We start from the raw sequence: 21,980 nt of genomic DNA, 5'->3' as shown, positions 1-21,980 counted from the left end.
TAATGAATGAACAAGCTGAAAGTCTGACATTTGCAGGTCTCTGTAAGGCAAGGCAAGTTTATTTGTATACCACAATTCAGACACAGGGCAACTCCAAGTGCTTTACAGGGGCATGATATTACATTAAAAGACATTAAAAATTGCATTTAAAGGACATTGAAAACAAACGATAAAGCAAGTTAAAAATAGGAAAATAAGCTCAAATAGAATAGGTTTAAAAGAGACAAGACAATAAAAGTTACAGTTCAAGTTACTTATCAAAGCTTTAAAATTGCTTCAATAAAATGCAGTGACAAACAGAAAGGTCTTCAGCCTTGATTTAACAGAGATGGGAGTTGGAGCGGACGTGCAGTTTTCTGGGAGTGGGTTTCAGATATGTGGTGCGTAATAACTGAATGCTGCTTCTCCATATTTAGTTTTGACTCTAGGAACCGGACAAGTTCCTGTGACGGTTCGTAAAGGTGGATCTTGAGCCAGCAGAAGCTTGTTCCTTGGGAATACACAGGGAAACTCCTGTGTGTGTGTGTGTGTGTATTGGATGCAATTTATCACAATTGCCTCCAACACACAAACATGATGTCACATCTTGTCCTTTCTTACTAAGAAATAAATAAAGAAATAAGTTGTAATGGGCTCACAACAATCAGTGTTAAACATTTAGTCATTCATATACAGTATCTGTGATGATTCAGGAGCTGATACTGTACCAAATTACCTCATTTTTCTTCCTAGGTGCAAATGAACAATAAAGTTCAAGCATGTCATCTTTAACAACACTGATAACAAGTTTCCCTTAATTGTCCAATGGAAACTAGTTACGTCACATCCGGTCAGCTGTCGCTTCCGGATGCGGTGAAACAGCGGAGAAGTAGGAAAACACCGCACGGACATGGATTTAAATGACCAGACGCCATCCGTAAAGTCCTAGGACACGGCAGCACAGCCCATAACGGGTTCACGGAGACGAAGACACGCGTCGGAAACTGTGTATCGACGTTGTTTGACGTCGGGTGTCCTCGAAGGAGCGTTGTTTTTACTGAGTATCCGTGTTTATGCCTTCTTGCTAGCTTAAGCCAGCGTAGCGTTAGCTGGTACGCGCAGACAAATACCTTCTCTCTCCGGGCAAATATGACTTGTCGTTACCGATGTTCATGATTTAACACGGACTCGTACAGGAGGGAACCGCGCTGTGAGTGTTAAATTGCGTTTGAAGAGTGTTTTGTAGTTTGTTTTGTTGTCTTTGAGGTCAAGGCTGCAGTGGAAAACCTTCAGTCAACACAAGTCAAACTAGACCCAGGAAAGTTGTAGTTTTACGTAAATATCCAGGAGCAAATTTTGTTTGTATCTGAAGGCAAGTTTGAACCCTCAACAAGTGGACAAAATGGATGTGATTTGGACTTCAGTCAGCACACGGAAAACACAGCAGATACACCGTAAATAACACTTCCCTGTCAGCCGGCAGGCTCCACTACTTTCTCCTTCTTCTGCTGACAAGGCACTTCACAAACAGTATCCTGTGTTTGATCTGGGCTCAAGTGGAGGAAGTCTTCTGTTTTATTTTAGTCTCAGCAGAGCCTCTCTTTGACTTTAACTTGGAGACAAAGCTCTTCAGATCAACAGGTAGGTCTACTGTTGTTGTCTTGCCTTGCATGTTTAAACTGTGAGGCCCAATGCAATAATTATTTTAAATAACTGGCTTGTCTGTTGATGATTAGCTCTAAATGTGTTCAAGTAATGAATTATAATCATTATTGTTTACCAGGGCCTCAAGTGAAGCTTATTTAGTTCAACCAACATCTACAAAGTGTTCATTTTCAGAGCTGAAGCTATTGATTGATCAGTTGATGGACATGTATATTAATTAGCAACTGTTTTGAAAATGTATTTCTAATTTGAGTCATTTTTCAAACCTAAAATGCTCAATATTAATTGGTTCCAGCCCCTCAATTGTAGGGGTTTGCTGCCCTTTTTCGTTTTATGTACTGGTAACAACATCTTAGGCAGCAATTTGAAGACGACTCCAGGAAATTGATGATTAAAAATGATTAATGTGTTAAAGGTATACTGTGCAGGATGTGTCTGATGTTAAAGGTGCAGCAAGTGGTTCTGGAGAAAGGTAGTTTGTTGAGTCAAATCATCAAATACAAGACATCAAGCCAAAAGCGTGGATATTTGACAACCTGGGAATGAGTCTGAACGATCAAATATCTTTCTCACTCACTCAGTCACTTACGCACAGAAACTTCCTGAACACAGCGAAATAATAAGGAAATAGGAAAGTACAGTTGAAAAGCAGGTTCTCTGCAGATACAGACACCTCCACACACTTATGGTGGGACATAAGTGTGAGTCTATACATTGTTTTTAGGGAATATTCTGCATAGTAAACATTTTAATAAAGACAATTCTATGCAGCTGTATCAAAAATGAAATGCTGCTGATGAAATGCTATATATCTAGCTGCAAACTAGCTGTTTACAGCTGTTTAGCTGTAACATTTTCATCATCGTTGCTGCCACACTTTGACTGCATGCCTTGTACATTACATTGTGATAAGTATCTCATTGTGTCAACAATGGGCTGATGTGTGATTCAATAGCACAGTGATCCTCTTGTCGTCCTCCTGCACAGTGAAGGATGAATGGCCTCTCTCTCAGCGAGCTCTGCTGCCTGTTCTGCTGCCCGCCCTGCCCCAGCCGCATCGCAGCCAAGCTCGCCTTCCTGCCCCCCGAGCCCACGTACGCCTTTCTTCCAGACCCAGATGCAGGCCCTGCTGCACAGGCAGCGACGGGTCCATCCAGCCTGCGGTCCCGGAGCGGAGCGTCAGTCGCCGGGGCTGTGGAGGGGAGATGGAAGCTCCACCTGACGGAGCGAGCAGAGTTTCAGTACTCGCAGAGAGAGCTGGACACGACGGAGGTGTTCCTCACTCGATCCAGTAGAGGGAACAGAGTCGGCTGCATGTACATTCGCTGTGTTCCTAACGCCAGGTAGGTGGTTGGAAAGATTTACTTACCTTCTGAGTCACTGTGGAGCTACTAATTGACTTTTTACATTTATTTTATAGACTACCGCTTGCTTGACCTTTCGTATTCATTTTATGAGCGTGTCACACTTCCTCAGAAGCGTTTCCACTCTTTCCTTTCTTGTCAGTCTTCTTCTGCTTACATCCAGGTCTACTTCCTTCACTTGTCTCCCTGTTGACTCAGCCAACTCGGGATTTTCTCTTCCTGCTTTTCCATGGATCCCTCCCATTTACTTTAACAGTTTCTTTTTCCTTTCATTCACATTTTTCCGTTCTGTTTTGTCCCTCCAGTTAGTAGGAACTTGAATGTTTTTAGTTTCACCTGCTCTCATTAATTCTGGTTCTTGATAATGATCATCATTTTAAAAAAGTCTTCCACTCACTGACAAGATATCAGTTCACAGAGAGCTAGAGACAAAAATTTCCGGGTGTCTGGCTTTCTCTCCTGTAGGTCTGTGTCAATGACTTCATTGACAGTGATTGGTAGACAGTTTAACGATTGCATCATTTAACCTCAGCAAAAGTTTTATGTTTTGTGCTGAGATGTAAAAGTTGAGTTTTATGTTTGGTTTTATGCTCATCTTGCTGCACTGTGCTCCTGCTGATTAATTCACCAAATCAATTAAAAAGACATGGACAGGCTTGTGTTACAGTCTGTGTGTTTTGCATTAATGTCTAGTATTACACAAGAATGAAACCAAACTAGACGTGATATGGCACTGTCATTGTTATGCCGCATTCGGAGCGGAGAGGCCAAGAGCAAAGCCGCGGGCCGTACGGGTTTCATAAACAAAACTGCTGAGGGAGGATCTCAAAACAGTCGGTGTGTAGAAGAAGTATCCAATTTCTCCAGAGAACACAACATGCATTCATGAATAAAAGGCAAGGGCTAGAATACCAAGCTTTTATAGTGGATACCCTGCTTCTCAGGTTATACAAAATGTCTAGAAGTAAGAGTCATCTGGCAGGAGTCAGTCATGGTAAACCAATCCTCCAACACGCAGCACTTTTACACAAAGATGTATTGGCATGAAGTCCAATGTTTGTCTTAACAACAGGTTTCTTGTGGTTTGATTCAGTGTAGAGTTACCAGGTCGGACTCGTGGACAGAGAACGTGTGATGAACTGCATTGTTTGTTTTTGTTTCAATGTTAAACCCTCATGTGACTGTTTCTGCTTCAAATGAAGTGCAGTAGAGTTTTTAGTGTCTTTACACACGGTATAGCACACAGTAGGCCAGGTTGTCACAATACCAGAATGTTAATCTGCAGGATAGTTTTCTCTTTTTTTCTTATTACTAACAAACTGCACACAGTGCTGGAAAAGAAACAGTCATTGAACACATACCAACACATTTGTAATCATGTTCATACTATATGTGTGCAGGAAGGGGTTCAAAATCTGATTGTAGAGCTGTTTTTTTATAGCCTTGGTACTTTAGATTTTATCAAATGTCACAGAGTACAGCTTTGCTCACCTGAGGAACGACAGGTGCGTAGGAGAAGACCAAGGGCCAATAAGACAAGATAACCTGATGAAGGTCTAAGTACCGAAACGTTGTTCTCATTAAACTTAATTGCAAGTGAAGTGGACAGTGTGCAGGAGTTTTTTTCCCTGAGTTTATCAAATTTGATCGATAAAGTATCAAAGTATCAATACATTTGACAGCATTAGCACACAAAAATGTGAACAAAGTCTCAACTAAAGCTGTTAATTTTCCTTTGGTCCATTTACTAGTGCTGTTTTCTAGTCATCCTAGATCCTGTAAAAAAAGGACCACTACTCATATGTACATCTTGTATATTTAGCTACTATATGAAATGATGTCATTTTGCAATAAATAAGGACATTTCATATGTAACAACTTACTTTATTCATATATCACTTTTCAAAAACAAGTTACAAAGTGCTTTACAAACATTTAAAAGCGAAATAAATCACCAGATAAATCATTTTAAGTAGAATTAATGCTGCAAGGATGACATGCGAGGTATGAATTACTACTTTTCAGAGATAGAAACCTTTGAATTTGTGCCTCATTAACTATTGCACCATGTACTAACTTGTCTTTTGACCTGCATCCTTTCAGATTTACAGTACTTTTCTCTCATGGTAACGCCGTCGACCTTGGCCAGATGAGCAGTTTCTATATCGGACTTGGCACTCGCATCAACTGCAACATCTTCTCCTACGACTACTCAGGCTACGGCGTCAGCACTGGCAAGCCCACTGAGAAGAACCTCTACGCAGACATAGATGCTGCCTGGCACGCCCTGCGCACACGGTGCGTTTTGACATAATTGGCCCATATGTGTCCTTCAAGGGATGATTTATTTCACAGTGTCTTAGTCTGCTGAGACCAAGTTAGTTTAGATTAGGAGCAAGAATCTGGATGAATTCAAATACCTACTACTGCCGAGCATAGCACCAAAAAAAGCCACAAAGGGGTGATAAATTGAGATGGGTAGAAGAGGGTCAAGTAAAGAAAAAGCTGTGAGGATAAAGTGGCAGAGGTTGTGATGAGGACAGAGATGGAATGAGGAAAGCAGAGTGTAGACAGGTGCCATGGGAATAAGAAAGAGTGAGATGAATGGATGAAGAGAGGGAAGGCTTGGGGGGAGATGTCTCTCAAGGACGTTGTGGTGTGATAAAGTGTCTCATTAGTGAAAGCGGAGCTGCCTTAATGCGGCTGTAGCCCTGGGATGACATGACACTACAGAGTATTGTCTAAGGGTTCGTTGAGGTGAATTTACTTTTGGGTGCAGCTGTCAATCTTCACTACATAATTTTAGGATATTTATTAAAAATATTTTTGTTTTTAAATGGATGTTCTTAATACCCTACCTTTTAAGCTGCATACGTTTGTTCATCTTTTTAGTCAGTTCAGTAAAATTACAGAACATTTTAAAATTACAGCTTAAACTTTCTATGATTTAAAAATAATAAACTATTTTATTTATTTCATTATCCTGTGCTAAAAGTGTCTCTTGTACCTTTAATCTTTACCAGGTATGGCATTAGCCCAGAGAATATAATCCTGTACGGACAGAGCATTGGTACAGTACCCACTGTAGACCTGGCGTCACGGTATGAGTGTGCCGCCGTGGTTCTGCACTCACCTCTGACATCTGGCATGAGAGTGGCCTTTCCAGACACAAAGAAAACATACTGCTTCGACGCTTTCCCCAAGTAAGTCTCTCTTTCTCCGTCTCCTTGTACCCTTTTCAACCAGTCTCAGATATAACATCTTCCAACATTTGATTGTTTAAATACAAAGTAAAATTATATTAAATAAATATGTGTATCTTAGTGCATGGTATAATTAGGTTGGCACATTTTAATGTATGGTTGTCTTTTGTCAAAGAAATCTTTTTACATCAATGAAGTCCTTAATAGGGTGTTCATGTAATCATGATACACACATTCAGAATATTTTGCTGCCAGTTGGCATTTCCACGTAATGACAGATCTGCCAACAGAAGAGAGTAATTGCCACTTGAGCTTGTGAGAGCGTTTCTTGTCCAAGACAAACATCTGCGCTGAAAGAACAGCCTCTGTCCTTTCAGGTCGCATTTTAGTGCTGTGATGATTTTTTTTTTAAGTGCCTTTTCTTGATCCGTGTATGGGTATTATTTATACTTTATTTTCATAAATGTAAGTAGGGCATCCAAATACTGTAGTATTTCAAAGATGAATTCTGACACAGAGGTCTGTGTTATCTTGGCGACAGCACTTTGCATCATTCACACATGATAACGTCAGATGTAATGGCCATCCTAATACTGCTGAATAGATCCATAAGTTAATCAGCACAGAACCCCCTTTCATTTAAAAAAATCAATAAATGATAAGATGTGGCACATGAAATATATTATTTAAATCCAGGCGCTTGTACATAGGTTCATAGGCCAGATGTTTTTTATGCCTTCGTCGCGCAGTTGAGCTCATGCACTAACTTCAGATGGGGTGCATATGCTTTTAGCTTGGCAGCTTTGGTGAAAATATTGGTTTAAAAATTGTGTAAATGGTGACATTTTTGTATGAACTTATCCTTCAATTACCTGGTAAACTACCATCGTCCAAGCAAAACCTGTGTGGAAGTTCACCTTCGCCAAAATGTACCTACTGTTTTATTAGTCCTCTACAGCACATTTGAATTTTTATATTAAAATCAAATGTCTAAAAGTGAAGTTGTATAAGTTAATGTTAAACTGTCAACAACAGTGTATGACTTACCGCCTCCTGCTTACAAGTAATGAAGTCTTGTCCCACATGTTTTCTCCCAAATTGCCCATGACTGTTAATTTAGATCTGCAGCACACACTCTGAGTGCTTATTCATGCCACGCTTTTTAAATACCAGGGAAAAAATCATATTGAGCAGCTATAATTAAACTGATTTGATCCTTTTAACATGAAGTAGTAATACTGCAGACAGCAGGTGGCTGGCTGTGATAAAGTACTTGTCAGATATTCTACCTCCTACTCCGAAGAGATTTGGTGCCCCACGTTTGTGTGCGATTGTAACGTGGGTGGAGACTGTGGTGTGTTGGTACTGTGTTTATTTTATTTTTAAACCTTGGCCACTAAACAATTCCCTCATCCTGGACAGACGCAACGCAGAGTAATGTTATCATTAGCGAGACTCTATCCCTTCTGTTCTTGTTGTCAGTTTAGTTTTAGTGGCTGTGTCTGATGAAGGTCAATAGCAGCCAATGCAAGCCTTAACACAGAGTCTAGTCCCAGATGGTACAAGTGGGTGAGGCGCAGAGGTTGTAGGAAACCAGGGAAAGCCTCGCTGTGTGTGTAGTGAGCTGAGAAAGCCTCCAGTGTTCGCCTGTTGTCCACATTCAGAGTAGGCAGCTGGCAGCCCTCCTTTCTGTGTGTGTATCTGTCTGTCTGTAGCTGTCTCTCCTGTTTTCTCTATGAAATATTCCATGAGAAGACTTGATTATACTTTAAAGATTAAACAATTGTACATTTTTCAAGTAGGTATCTATTTTATATTGTGTTTGGTGATAAATATATTCATTTATGTCGATAAAACATAAACTGATCACATATTCTATCAATTCAGAATACTTTATTCATCCCTCAAGGGGCAATTCAAGGCAAGCACGCTCTAAAACAGAAGTACGCATTGACGATTCGATTAAACACGAATCAACATTTTTTAGAAAGACATAAATAAGGATTACGACCAGGTTGAAAGTGCAGGTTTGTTTATTAGTCGTCAAAGTAAACTGGCCGATCCTTTGACAAGGTACAAGGTACAAGGTCATTTACACAACACAGGGTTGCATAATGAAATTAAGGTTTGTAAACTTCTTATGCTACACAAATTACAGAACATATAAACAGCCATTAATATACAAATATACATAATCCCTTTAGTGCATCTTTTTGAATCTGCATCAGGGTGAATGTAAGCAGCAGCAAGAAGATGGTGATGATAATAACGGAGATCATTTGTGCTGTGACTGTTCACAAGTCCAACGGCTTCTGAAATAAAACCTCCTTTTGTTTTTACATACAGATGATCCAAAATGCCTCCCTCGTGAAAGTATCTTAAAATAGTCATAGAGGCCATGTGTGGGGTGGTTGATTATCTGATATGGAGGAAGCTGTGCTGGGGATTTTGTGTTTTGCCTATAATTTTGGAGCTATGTTGTGTCTTGTCCTTTTGGCAAAGGGATGTAAATCAGCAATTAAAAAACAAAAAGTTAGAGTCCAATACAAGGAGAGTCAAACTTTGTCAATATTCTTTGAGCTCCTCCTGAGATTATTACCAATGTTGTATTCTTCTTTCATTGAAAGTATATTTGTATTCTGTGCTGTCCACAAGCATCAAATCTGCACTGCATAGATAAAACCAATGTCCCTGTCAGTGAATCTACACGTGATCTGGTTTTTAATTAACAAAAATTATGACAGCATAATATTATTCTAGTTTCAAAGCAATAAATATGTTTTATAGCCCATTAGGGTCGCGACACACCAGGCTGACAGAATGTCAGGGCCATCAGTAAGTGCCCGTCGCCCTAGTTTTTGTGTTGTGTCCCTCACTATTGGCACTAGTCAGCCCTTGTCGGTTTTTGTCCTAAAGAGCGTGTTGAATATGCTGCGGAGCCTGTCGTGAGAGAAATCACCCTGATTGGCTGTTCAGCTAAGCAAATAAATGCACAGGAAGAGAAAAGGGAAAAGATCCTGTCGCTGTAGTATCCATAATTTCACCCATGTAGTGAGGTTTCTACTTATTTAATGCCTGTCAGACATATTCTTGATTTAGAAGTGGCTATATTAGTGAGAGGAGGAAACGTTCCTTCATCATAGCAATGGTTTGTGTATCCGCAATTCTGAGTTTTGCGGGTTTCCCTTTGTGAATTACGAATACAGACTACTGCCATCTGCTGGTATAGAGAGGTATTTCCTCTCACACAGGTGCAGAATGTATGAGCTAGCTGGACATCAGCTGTAGTGTTTGTGGTGTGTTCAAGTGCAGCTTTTTGGCTGAAACACAGGTCTTCATCGCCATTAGTTTTTTCACGTCCGTTTGGTGCTCTTAGAATTTACTGTAGTAGCCCACACAAAAAAAAAGCTTCACTGAATTATTGAAATATATTTAAGATCACTCACACTGACTGATGTTACGTTTTTATGACCTGATCCACAGAGTCAACTGTACGTCACTATAAACCTGATCTCTGCAATCTGCTTTTAGGGGAAGTAAATATTGAATGTCTTTAAAATTTGATTTTCTGTTCTTTTTCCCTTTTTTTTAAGCATTGAGAAAGTGTCCAAAATCACATCCCCAGTGCTCATCATCCACGGGACAGAGGACGAAGTGATCGACTTCTCCCACGGCCTGGCTCTTTTCGAGCGCTGCCCCAAGGCTGTGGAGCCTCTGTGGGTGGAGGGAGCAGGACACAACGACATTGAACTGTACAGCCAATATCTGGAGCGTCTGCGCCGCTTCATAGGACAGGAGTTGGCTGCACAGCACGCCTAACCTATCACCACGAAGACCATCATGATCGGACACCATCATTACCATTTTTCCTGGTCCAAGAGTCACCTAACCGTCCCTCAGCTCACCGCAGCTTCCAGACGGTGTAACGCTTCACACACTATGGTGCTTCGTTTTCGAGGACACGGTATGCCTTTAATGGACCGTGGATTGATGCGACATGTAGAAAAGAAGTATGTTCATAAACATCAGAAGGGCGTGAGTGAGAAAGACTTTGTCACAAACTGCATTTAGACCGTTGTCGTTTTTTAGCTGTTACTTTAACAGTACAGCTGCCATTTGTTAGCTACAAATACATTTATTTACTGTGCAATAATACGGACAGGAAAAAAGACTCTTGAATTGAAGAATTATGGGGAGGTTTAACAGAACAGTGAGTAATCATGTAGGTCAGCTAAGTTGTGGTCCACGTGGAGCATTTTGTGGAATTTTCCAGCTTACTCAGAGTTTGTTTGTAGCTTTAATTTCTTCAGTTACCCCAAATTAGATGGTGCAGCAAAGGGAAACTCTTAAAAGACTCTCTCTGAAGTGCTTCTGACATGTGTTGGAGGAATATTTTAGTTTTCTGATCACCTGTTGAAATAATAGCAACAGGTTTGTAACTTAGTTCTGTACATTGAATGAAGTCAAATGCAATCCAGCCCTACATTGAATCCTCTTTAGAGGGAATTACTTCTTATTTTGTTTTGATTGGTTGTGTTGCATTGGACTGCATTATATTGAAAGGTGTTTCTAATACCCTACCCCCCTCATGTATGTACATGACACACATACATGGAGATGAATTTGAGTTTTTGTGTGTTTCATTTTGTTTTTCGCTGTACTGAATATTTTGCTCAGGTAACCCTCTTTTAGTCATTAGGGTCAGTGTGTTTCACATTTGTTTGTGTCTGTTTTGTTTTCGTCAGCTAAATCTCCTCAGATCCTTTAAGCAAAGACTTCAGAAGCAGCCAGTGTGAGGGCTTTTGTTTCAAGCAAGTAATGAACCAGATTATAATCCTGAAACTGAGGTACAGACCAAATCACGAGCCGTTAAGGCTTAATATTTTCTTTCCATCATTACTTCGACTTTCTCCGCACCACATCTGTAACCCGGTCATAAAGTGGGAGTAGCAGTATGTGAATAAATAACAGTTTTGACATTATGTCAAAGACGTCTGTGTATTGTGTTGCAGAGATATGTCAAAGTTAGCATTCTAATCAGCTAGCCCTAGCCTAACCTGTTCATAAAGCGATTATCTGATAGAATAGCACGCGTGTGAGTGGCGAGTTTGCTACGCTCCACAAACTCTCCTAGCTTTTTTAGCCTAATCAATAAACAAATGAACTCACGAAATATCAAAAAAGTAAATAATCACATACCTATTTTTCCTACTCAACTAAAAAACACAACTGTAAACCTTCTGACTTAAAGTTTCTCTCTTTTACAGAACCAAGACAAGCTTAGCTGCCTTGTTAATAATAATAAACTTTATTTATATAGCGCTTTTTCTTGACAATGTGATTTAGTGCTTCACAAAAAGAATACAACAATAATAATAAAAATATAAATAAAATGAAATAGAATCCAGACAGAGATAAGAGTTTTATTAAAAAATAATGTTTAAAGATTTAAGAAGGGCGTTCAAGAGCCTCAAATAGAAAATACCTCCAGCTCCAGAGAGTCTGTTAGTCTGTTTTGTTTTGTTTTAGTCTTGTTCGTCTTTTTTATGTCTCACACCAGGAGGTCACAGCTGTCAGCAAATTACCTGTTTTCCCTGTTTTTTTTGTTTTTTATTTAGCATTCATTTCTGACGGCCATTTTGCTTATTTGCACTTCAATCTTGAGGAGCAAACTGTCAAATAAAAGCGGAATTCAAACTTCGCTTTGGATTTTAAGTATTTAATGATTTTATAATCATTTCAGTGATTGATGAGTTCCACTCCATCATTCCTGATGAATAAAAAATCATTCCCACCTCTATACAGATAAGCATAGGAACAGCCGTTTTACCACAATATAATGCAGCATTATGGTTCTTTGTTTTACAGCTTTAACAGTGAGGAGCTCCTCTGAGTGACACTAGAGCATTAGAAGGTGGACAACGTCTTGGCACATTTTTTCTCCAGCATGATGATGACAATTTTATTATAATTCTGTGCTGCAGGTAAAGACAGACAGAAAACAGCCTGTGTGTGAGTGAAGAATATCCAAAGTCTCCTTCCTCTCTGGTTTACAGTCTGTATAAGAACTGCCGATAACATTTGTGCGTCTAGGCATGCACCTGCATAATACTTAAGTATTTTTACGTATTTAAGCATAACGTCTTGACAACACTATTGTTTTACTACACAGAATTGAGTATAATAATGGTACATACGTTTTCTAGCTGCTGATGTGACTTTTGTACCAATTGAAGAGGCTCAAACATGTTTCACCACCCTTTTAATTTACCTTTTTGTTTTTCTGTGCTGATAATTTAGGGAAATATCACTAACCAATATGTAGTAAATTGTCCCATTGTGCTGCAAATGCTATGTTTTTCTTGTCACAATATTGTAATAAGTATACAAAAAGAGCTGATGCAAGATTACATCAGCCGGCAGGAAGATAAATTGTAATCCTTCCTTTTTACTGCCTATTTCAGATTCACTGCACTCAGTGGTGACAAAAATCCCTTCTTTCTCTCACTTAATGGGCTGTTTTACAACCAGACACGAGGTGCAGTCTGAAGCATCCTAAAGGTGCAAAACTCAGCGAGCCACAGAAGTGTTTTATCTAACCGAGTTGATTTATATGAACCTGAGACATTGAGTGCTGCACCTTTTTAAATCTCCTAGTTGAAAGGTGAGATTATGACTGTTTTGTTTTTGAAGAGAAGTCAGGATTTTCAGGTTTTCTTGTGTATGTTTGAACCAAAGTGTAAATCTTTTTTTCTCCTTCTTTTTTTTAAGCGCTTTACCCATTGTACCTGCTTTTTATGTTGGTATCTTCTTAACCAAAGGCAAAAATGTTCATATTTAAGTTCTTTTGTTAACTTTTATTTATCTACATGATTGGTCTGATCTTTTCCCGCTTTCATACATTAGGATACAAATTAAATGTAAATTTGTTAAATAATGATGTTTCATCATATCATATTTGGTTTCAAATATGCAGTAACAGAGTTTGAAGAGCATAAATTACCAAGTTGTGGGTGTTTTATTTTTTATTTTTTCCTTCTTCTTTTCAAGCTGTTAAAATGTACTGTTTGTGGAGGAGTATAACTAAGCAATACAGCAAAGCCGTGAGTTTGTGTCTAGAGCAGAAGAAGTGTGTGGGTTGATTAAAGAAACAATGACAGATGAGCTCCAAGGAGACAACTGAAAAGCTTTTGTTTTGTCTGTTATTCAAATGTTTGTTTCTCCGGTGTAAAACATCTGTGGCGATCATTTCTGTCATCACACATTGTTATCCACTGTTTATTATACTGACTGTTTTTTAGTTTTTAAAGGTTTTGTCTTTTTTTTCCAAGAATTAAAGAGAATAAGAAGTTAATAAAACATAATCAGAAATTGATAATGAACACGACTCTGCTCTCTTTTTTAAAGTTGATTACACTTTATAGTTGTGTTTTAAGTTGTGTCCGTCCTTTTGTTTGTTGGTTGGTTTGTCAGCAGGATTACACAAAAATCACTGAACGGATTTCGACAAAACTTAGATGGAGGATAGGTTTTGGCCCAGAATAGCTCCCATGAAGCTTTGGTGTGGACCCAGATAAAGGGATGAATCAAGGGTTCTTTTCTCTTACTGTCTTTAGCATTGCACATTTTCCAACATTTTCTTTAATTTCTCAGGAAATCAGGCATTAATAATAACTATAAAAATAGCAGTCTTTTCGTTGATGGTCTCGTTCGCTGTCACAGCTCATTTATGATCATCAGAGGAATCACAGGACTGTTTCATAAACACTTAAAATATCCTCATCCTTAGTCAAATTTCACATCTGATCCATCCCATTCACTTTGCAGGCCATGTCCGTACAAATGGGTGCCAGCCGACTCCAAATGGCCTGAAACGTGCTCCTAAACACTTTCTGGAGGAACAATTGAAAAATGTTGCCCATGACAGTCAAATTTCACTTTGATCCATCCCATTCTCTTTGCAAGCCTGCCTCTGACCCTAAATCCAACTATGAGGTCCAAAAAAATGTCCGTACAAATGGGTGCCAGCCGACTCCAAATGGCCTGAAACGTGCTCCTAAACACTTTCTGGAGGAACAATTGAAAAATGTTGCCCATGACACTTAGTCAAATTTCACTTTGATCCATCCCATTCTCTTTGCAAGCCTGCCTCTGACCCTAAATCCAACTATGAGGTCCAAAAAAATGTCCGTACAAATGGGTGCCAGCCGACTCCAAATGGCCTGAAACGTGCTCCTAAACACTTTCTGGAGGAACAATTGGAAAATGTTGCCCATGACACTTAGTCAAATTTCACTTTGATCCATCCCATTCTCTTTGCAAGCCTGCCTCTGACCCTAAATCCAACTATGAGGTCCAAAAAAATGTCCGTACAAATGGGTGCCAGCCGACTCCAAATGGCCTGAAACGTGCTCCTAAACACTTTCTGGAGGAACAATTGAAAAATGTTGCCCATGACACTTAGTCAAATTTCACTTTGATCCATCCCATTCTCTTTGCAAGCCTGCCTCTGACCCTAAATCCAACTATGAGGTCCAAAAAAATGTCCGTACAAATGGGTGTCAGCCGACTCCAAATGGCCTGAAACGTGCTCCTAAACACTTTCTGGAGGAACAATTGAAAAATGTTGCCCATGACACTTAGTCAAATTTCACTTTGATCCATCCCATTCTCTTTGCAAGCCTGCCTCTGACCCTAAATCCAACTATGAGGTCCAAAAAAATGTCCGTACAAATGGGTGCCAGCCGACTCCAAATGGCCTGAAACGTGCTCCTAAACACTTTCTGGAGGAACAATTGAAAAATGTTGCCCATGACACTTAGTCAAATTTCACTTTGATCCATCCCATTCTCTTTGCAAGCCTGCCTCTGACCCTAAATCCAACTATGAGGTCCAAAAAAATGTCCGTACAAATGGGTGTCAGCCGACTCCAAATGGCCTGAAACGTGCTCCTAAACACTTTCTGGAGGAACAATTGAAAAATGTTGCCCATGACACTTAGTCAAATTTCACTTTGATCCATCCCATTCTCTTTGCAAGCCTGCCTCTGACCCTAAATCCAACTATGAGGTCCAAAAAAATGTCCGTACAAATGGGTGCCAGCCGACTCCAAATGGCCTGAAACGTGCTCCTAAACACTTGCTGGAGGAACAATTGAAAAATGTTGCCCATGACACTTAGTCAAATTTCACCTCTGATCCATCCCATTCTCTTTGCAAGCCTGCCTCTGACCCTAAATCCAACTATGAGGTCCAAAAAAATGTCCGTACAAATGGGTGCCAGCCGACTCCAAATGGCCTGAAACGTGCTCCTAAACACTTTCTGGAGGAACAATTGAAAAATGTTGCCCATGACACTTAGTCAAATTTCACTCTGATCCATCCCATTCACTTTGCAGGCCTGCCTCTGACCCTAAATCCAACTATGAGGTCCAAAAAAATGTCCGTACAAATGGGCTCCAGCCGACTCTGAAACGTGCTCCTAAACACTTTCTGGAGGAACAATTGAAAAATGTTGCCCCTGACACTAAGTCAAATTCCACTCTGATCCATCCCATTCACTTTGCAGGTCTGACAGGAAATCAGGTATTAATAATAACTTTATAAAAATAGCAGTCCTTTAGCTGATGGTCTCGTTCGCTGTCACAGCTCATTTATAATCATAAGAGGAATCACGAGACTGTCTCATAAACACTTAAAAGATCCTCTTAGTCACTTTAAGTCAAGTTTAATCCACCAATGATGGTTATTATAAAGTGTTACCTTAAAGTTAGGTGTCACAGTAATCTGCTGGAGTGGTCAATATAGATACAATGAATTTGCCTCAGGTCTACTTTGCTCTCAGTGGACTACAAAAAGACGTACATGCAAAGGGGACAACAAGAACTGAAGGAATATGTTGCACCAGAGTGGCGGAGAATATAGGATGGGAATTATAGCATGTGAAAGAAAAGAGGTGTATTCAAATCACCAATGGCCAACACAACAAATTTTGCATACAAGCAGTGCAAAGTGCATAACAAAGACAAACAAATACTGGGTAAATATTCATGCATGGGTTGGATGGATTATGTACAGTATTTGTTATAAATACAATCTGCAGCAGAGGAGCCTTTTTGGCAGAAATCAGAGTTGCGCGTGTCTCATTCAGTGGCTGATTTTCCACTCACGGCAGTCCTGGCACTCAGTGAATAATGACCTGCCTGTAGTGAAAGGCCTCACAGGGCTGCACGAGACGGATCCAAGAAAGGCCCGGGTGAATAATTGGCTGATGAGTAAATGAGTCTTTAATTGCCTGGTGTGTGTGTGTTGTGTGTTTTTTTCCTCCTCTGAGGAGTGGTGTGTTGGGATGGGCTTGTTATCATCCGTGGCAAATAAAAAGGTTCAAATGATGTGTTTTAATTAAACCAGTACAAGGACTCAGGTCTGTCCCAGCCTCCCCTCACTGTCTGCCTCCATGTTGACATGTGGGGGAAACAGGGACAGATGGATCGTAAGCTGCGCCTCCCTCCTCCCCGAGAACACACACACACACACACACACACACACACACACACACACACTTGTGCCAGCTCTTTTTCAATGGACTACATAAACAAGCTGGTGTTGTCCCACTCAAATGCTCTTACGGATTAAAAGCAGCTGCAGCGGCACATCCCCCCTGCGTAAGGCAAAGTTAGTGCAGCCTGACCTACTGCATCAAACACTACCAGCAGCCATCCACACACTCCTCAGATGCACTGACTTTTACACAGCCCCGAGCACCGAAAGCCTTTTATGTTGACATGTATCAAAGGAATTGGATGAGCTGGCTCTCGACAACAGAAGACTTAAAACAAGGCTTGTGAATCAAAAGAGCTGCCTCTGAATGTTCTCAACTAGAGAGCTGTAGTGCAGTGAACATTTAGACTTTCCTGTATATCAGTTTGAGAGATAGAGAAACACGTACAGGCCTGAATATTTCAATGAGATGCTGATATGTTCTTGTTTAACTATATATGAGTGTGAAGGGTTTGGATGGGGAAGGAAAAAAAGGCCGCCAGGAACTGACTGTGACACAAGGCTGCAGATACAGACTGTGATGCTCGCTTTGATAAAAGGACACAGTTCGAACACAGTGTACATCAATTCTGGATGAAATAAAGTCATTATTTTATAAAAACCAAAAAAGAGAGGTTAGAGCCGTGCTTTGCTTTGTGATCAATAAGTCATAACCCAGAAAATACCAAAGCACACTGCTGTGGACTTAGAGCCTCAGCGTTTTCAGTCACAGTCTTCATCAGGTTATATAAAACCCAGCAGCAGCTCACAGATACATCAATATGTCAACTGTTTTATGTGTTTATTCAATGTAATTATTTTCCTATATGATTGTGAATATTACATGATATTGATTGTGATGAATTTGCCAATTCTAAATAAGCCTTGCATTATTGAGCACACAGTGCACCCACTTTTTTTGACTGCACCTGTGAAGATTTGGTTTTGCCAGCTGACACCAGCCATGATGTATCTGTGAGCTGCTACTTGCTTTTTATAAGCCCTGATGAAGACTGTGTGAGTTGAAGCGTGCAGACTCATTTATTAAAGGTTCTACAAATTTTAGCGAAGCAACATGCGTTGGTATGTTTTGGTTATGACTTAGTGATTACAACAAAAGTAAGTTTAACCTCTCTCTTTTTTGGTTTCATGAAATGTCCTTGGATCCAAAGAGCGCCTGTTTTTTGGTACCTGCATTCATAAAGAAGAGAAATAACAGTTTTGACATTACGATGTCTGGTGTACGCTGAAACATTGATTTTTTTTGGTCTACTAACACCCCCCTATTGCTCCGAGCTCTCCGTCCACTAGATGCACGGTTAACCAAGCTAACTCGCTAATGGCAGCTACAGTTAGCAGCAGTTAGCTGTTACTCTGGAGATATGCTGCCACAAGTATGAGTACAACAGCTGGCAATTCTGCTGGCATTTGCTCTTTTTTATTAAAGTCATTATTTATGCAGGTTTAAGCTTATATATACACATACACACACTGTATTTATACTGTATATATATTGTATATATATAAATATATGTATGCTAATATGTAGGATTAACTCTGATGAAGTCTCAGCATTCAAATAGAACTGCAGCTTCCTGTCATTGGTTTGCAGCATTACATGGTCGAGAATATTTTCTTCTTTTGTATTATGGCGCATATTTATTTAAGGAAGGCTGCCCAGCATGCCTGCTGAGTCTATTTCTCGCTTTTCTTTCTCATTACCATTCTTTCTGAGCGTCTTTTGCCGTGTGCATTATGTATATCTCACTGATGTTTTTCTGCAGTCTCTTTTGTAGTCCATGGTGGGCTCTAATGTTGGTGTTCCCATCCTTGGTGTTTTATTATTTTCTTCTCGGATTCACTCTCACGCAGAGCTCTTTCTGTCAAATGCAATTGCAAATTTCCTCTAGCAATACAGGGAGTATGTAACTGTTTTTATTTCTTGTCCTGAGGTGAGGGGACATTTATTTGTGCCTGGTCGTCATGGCTGTGCTCACTCTCATGATCTTGCTGTTGCATTTGCAGTCACACCGGAAATATAGCCTTGTCCTTACTATTCAAGTAGAGCAACAACCTGTTTCTCAGGTCACCTCCAAAGTCATGAAGCTCATTGAGTTTGTATCCAGCTGTTAGCAGGAAATCAAATAGAATCAAACAGCTATTAGGCTAAAAAAGGCCTGAACCCCCCCTTTGCACACCAACAAAATTGAACAAACAAAATGAAAATTGTAAAAATATCACTGACATTGAAAATATTGAAAGCCATCCACAGGATACATTTCTCATACAGTGCAGAGAGGCTCCAGCTCCAACTCCGTTAACAGATGTTCAGAAGCCATTTTTTCCAATTAAGTTGAAATACCATGTCTGTATCACCAGGTGACGGATCCTCAAATACTTGTCTATAATTCCATTTGATGAATATTTTAACATCTGTTTGTCAATTTTAGATATGACATCATAACGATGTCTTTTTCCCCCCAGTTTTGCTGAATCAGTTTACTCAGACATTATGCACCGAGGGTATATTCTGCCCATTTAGATTCCAGCAGATGTATTTTAAGGGACAGATGAAAGATGTACAAGAAAAATATTACTTCTTATACTTTTATCCAAATTCTTTATTATTAAAACCTCTTATTAAATCTCGTATCTGGTTAAAAACATGTTGTTTGGACTTATCTGAGAATAAAATGATTTGACAGCTATTCCTGAATCACTTCTTGAGATGACACATGATGTCAACTGCAGTGGACATTTACATAGCTTCTTCAAAATAACACATGGAAAAAGCTCTTGGCATGACCTTTCACTTGTTTTTTTTGAGTAAAAAAAACCTTAATGATCTAATAATTCCACTCTGCAACAGTAACCTACAGTTTTCTGTCTGGTCCAGAAGTTCACATCAGAAATCTCTCTCTGTGTGTCTCTCTCTCTCTCTCTCTCTCTCTCTCACACACACACACACACACACGCACACACTTTTGTTTGATTTTTCTTTGTTTCATGCTGTGTTGCCTCTCCCACATTAATTGCTGTGGACAATGTTTTTCGCTTTGATTTTGATTTTGTCAGTGTTTGAGTACTAATGAGACAGCAAAGCTCTTTGATCGTTGCAGTTGTTGTTGTGCCTGTTGGTTGTACGTCTTAAAACAATGAGCTCAAACTCATCTAAGGCGTGTATGAATATATATAAGATACATAGGGTAGCAGCGTGTAGCTGAATAATGTGCTCGGTTTTCTTTTAATTGCTTCTAAAGGAGTACATTTTGAACACATCCTGATTTCATGGATAAAGAACAAGTTCACATGTTGAATGAGAGTGAAAGTCATCGGCTTGTGAAAGAAAGTTATAGTCCAGTTTTCACGTTTTGAATTACTTCTTGTGAATGTCAAAATTGTGTTTTTGTCTTTGAATTCCTGGAAAAGTGTTTGACCAGCGAAGCAGCAAACTCAGTTTCAGGAAAGGAAGGTCGTGACTGCTGCATTCACGTCAGCAGAAATGTCTTCCACTCAGCAAAATAACTTGGGCTCTGTCCAGAACTGCCTCTGGGCCTTTTATTGATAATGTCAATCTTAACAGGGCCGAGCATGTTGTCTGTCACAGCACAAGGGTAAAGAGACGGATGCGGAGCTGCCTGCATCCATCCAAAGCATCAGAAGAAGAATACCTGAAGCTGTTTGTGTAGTCAGATAGATGTACTTTAATAGCAGGATACACAACAGACATCACAAAACAGAGTTGTGTTTAAACAAAATAATGATACTATCATTAAGTTAAGTCTTTATCTTTGTTCACCATCATTTCAACAGCTTAATTGTCTTCCTTTTGGAAAAAGAGTCATAAAAGAGGGGACCCACCCATTAAATTGTTCTTAGTGAGGCCTCCAAATATCTGTCCAACTAATGAAATCACTTCAGAGACAAACATATAACTGAGTAACACAAACTTCAGTAGGTGCAGGTGGTAATTATCAAGAAACATATTTGAAATTGCCCCCAAATTACCACAATAATTACCTCAAAACTGATTATCCCAACAGCGTTTAATAATATAATTCAGCCATTTTCCAATAAGCGGTTGATAAATAACTGGTAATTTCTTAAATACATTTCCCGGGAACTTCCAACTCGGTTTCTGCTGATCTTCTGCTGATCATGTCATTTTAAGTTCCAACTAGTTTCTGTCTAACTTCCCCACAGCGTGCCACTAAATTGAAGTGAGTTGTTGTTGTTTTTTAAATAAATTACATTTATGAAAATTGTTCCACAGTTGGACTGTAATTATAAGGAAGTGGTGAGAGTGTAAAAAAAAACAACATACTTTGGGCAAGTTGGAAATTAAAGCAACATTATGTAACTTTTTAACCTTAAACTAACAGCTTCAGAATCATTTCTCCATAATATTGCTTTAAGGCATGATCAGCATAAATTTCAATGTAAGTTGGTGGTTAGATCAGGCAGACTTTCTCTGTTTCCTCTTTTTAATCTCTCTTTAAAACACTTTATTTTTAAAATGGCTTTCTCCTGAAATGCTCGCTTCCTTTTTTAGTTTGTTTTCAGTTTGTTTTGCCTTTGCTTGTTTTATTATTGTATGTGTTGCACTGTTGTGAATCATTTATCTACACTCATTACACTTTGTAATAATAATAATAATAATAATAATAATTATTATTATTATTATAAGAGGTATAATAATAAGAAAAGAAAATAATAAAAACAGATAATAATAATAATAATAATAATAATAATAATAATAATAATAATAATGATAATAACATACCAAGAAACATATTTGAAGTTTCAAAATGATTCAAGAAATTACCAGCTGTAGCCAAATATTTTGAGGTAATTGTTGTGGTAATTTCGGGGTTATTTAAAATAAATTTAAAATATGTTTCTTGGTATTCCCACGTACTTACCACAAAATATGCAGACCTGTTAAATGAAGTGCCTCTTCTGCAAGCTCAACAGATTTGATTCTTTCTAGATTCGGGAGTTCGTTTGGCAAAAGTACCTTTTTCTACATGGCTGCAATTGAATGGAATAAACTTCCAGTATCACTAAAACTCAATGATGCAAAGAGAAGTTTTAAGTAGGTGATGGAGAAATGTCTAGCTAACATTATCTCAGAATAGAGATTCACTCAGAGTTGTCCGTTTATGTTATTCTGATATGTGATGAAACTGATATTGTATTTGCACCTGATAGTCTTTCGGGGTTTGGCATCT

At 39.2% G+C, this 21,980-nt stretch overlaps 1 protein-coding gene across 1 annotated transcript; it reads left to right on the top strand.

The window, feature by feature from the left end:
• Positions 1 to 839: 839 nt before the first annotated feature.
• abhd17ab (abhydrolase domain containing 17A, depalmitoylase b) lies at positions 840 to 11,193 on the top strand. The gene is made up of 5 exons (XM_073476768.1): positions 840 to 1,620; positions 2,632 to 2,987; positions 5,112 to 5,306; positions 6,032 to 6,211; positions 9,805 to 11,193. The coding sequence occupies exons 2-5, from the start codon at positions 2,638 to 2,640 to the stop codon at positions 10,028 to 10,030; spliced, it is 951 nt and encodes a 316-aa protein (XP_073332869.1). The 5' UTR covers positions 840 to 1,620; positions 2,632 to 2,637; the 3' UTR covers positions 10,031 to 11,193.
• The last annotated feature ends 10,787 nt before the right edge of the window (positions 11,194 to 21,980 follow it).

This window comes from Pagrus major, chromosome 11, assembly GCF_040436345.1.
Source record: "Pagrus major chromosome 11, Pma_NU_1.0".
Lineage (NCBI taxonomy): Eukaryota > Metazoa > Chordata > Actinopteri > Spariformes > Sparidae > Pagrus > Pagrus major.
Note: the sequence above shows the minus strand (reverse complement) of the source record. Positions and strands in the feature narration are given on the sequence as shown.

Bases quoted from the DNA above. Each gene is read 5' to 3' on its own strand.
- abhd17ab (XM_073476768.1), top strand. From the start codon at position 2,638: ATGAATGGCCTCTCTCTCAGCGAGCTCTGCTGCCTGTTCTGCTGCCCG. The intron at 2,988-5,111 runs GTAGGTGGTTGG...GCATCCTTTCAG, and splicing joins CGCTGTGTTCCTAACGCCAG to ATTTACAGTACTTTTCTCTC. The intron at 6,212-9,804 runs GTAAGTCTCTCT...CTTTTTTTTAAG, and splicing joins TGCTTCGACGCTTTCCCCAA to CATTGAGAAAGTGTCCAAAA.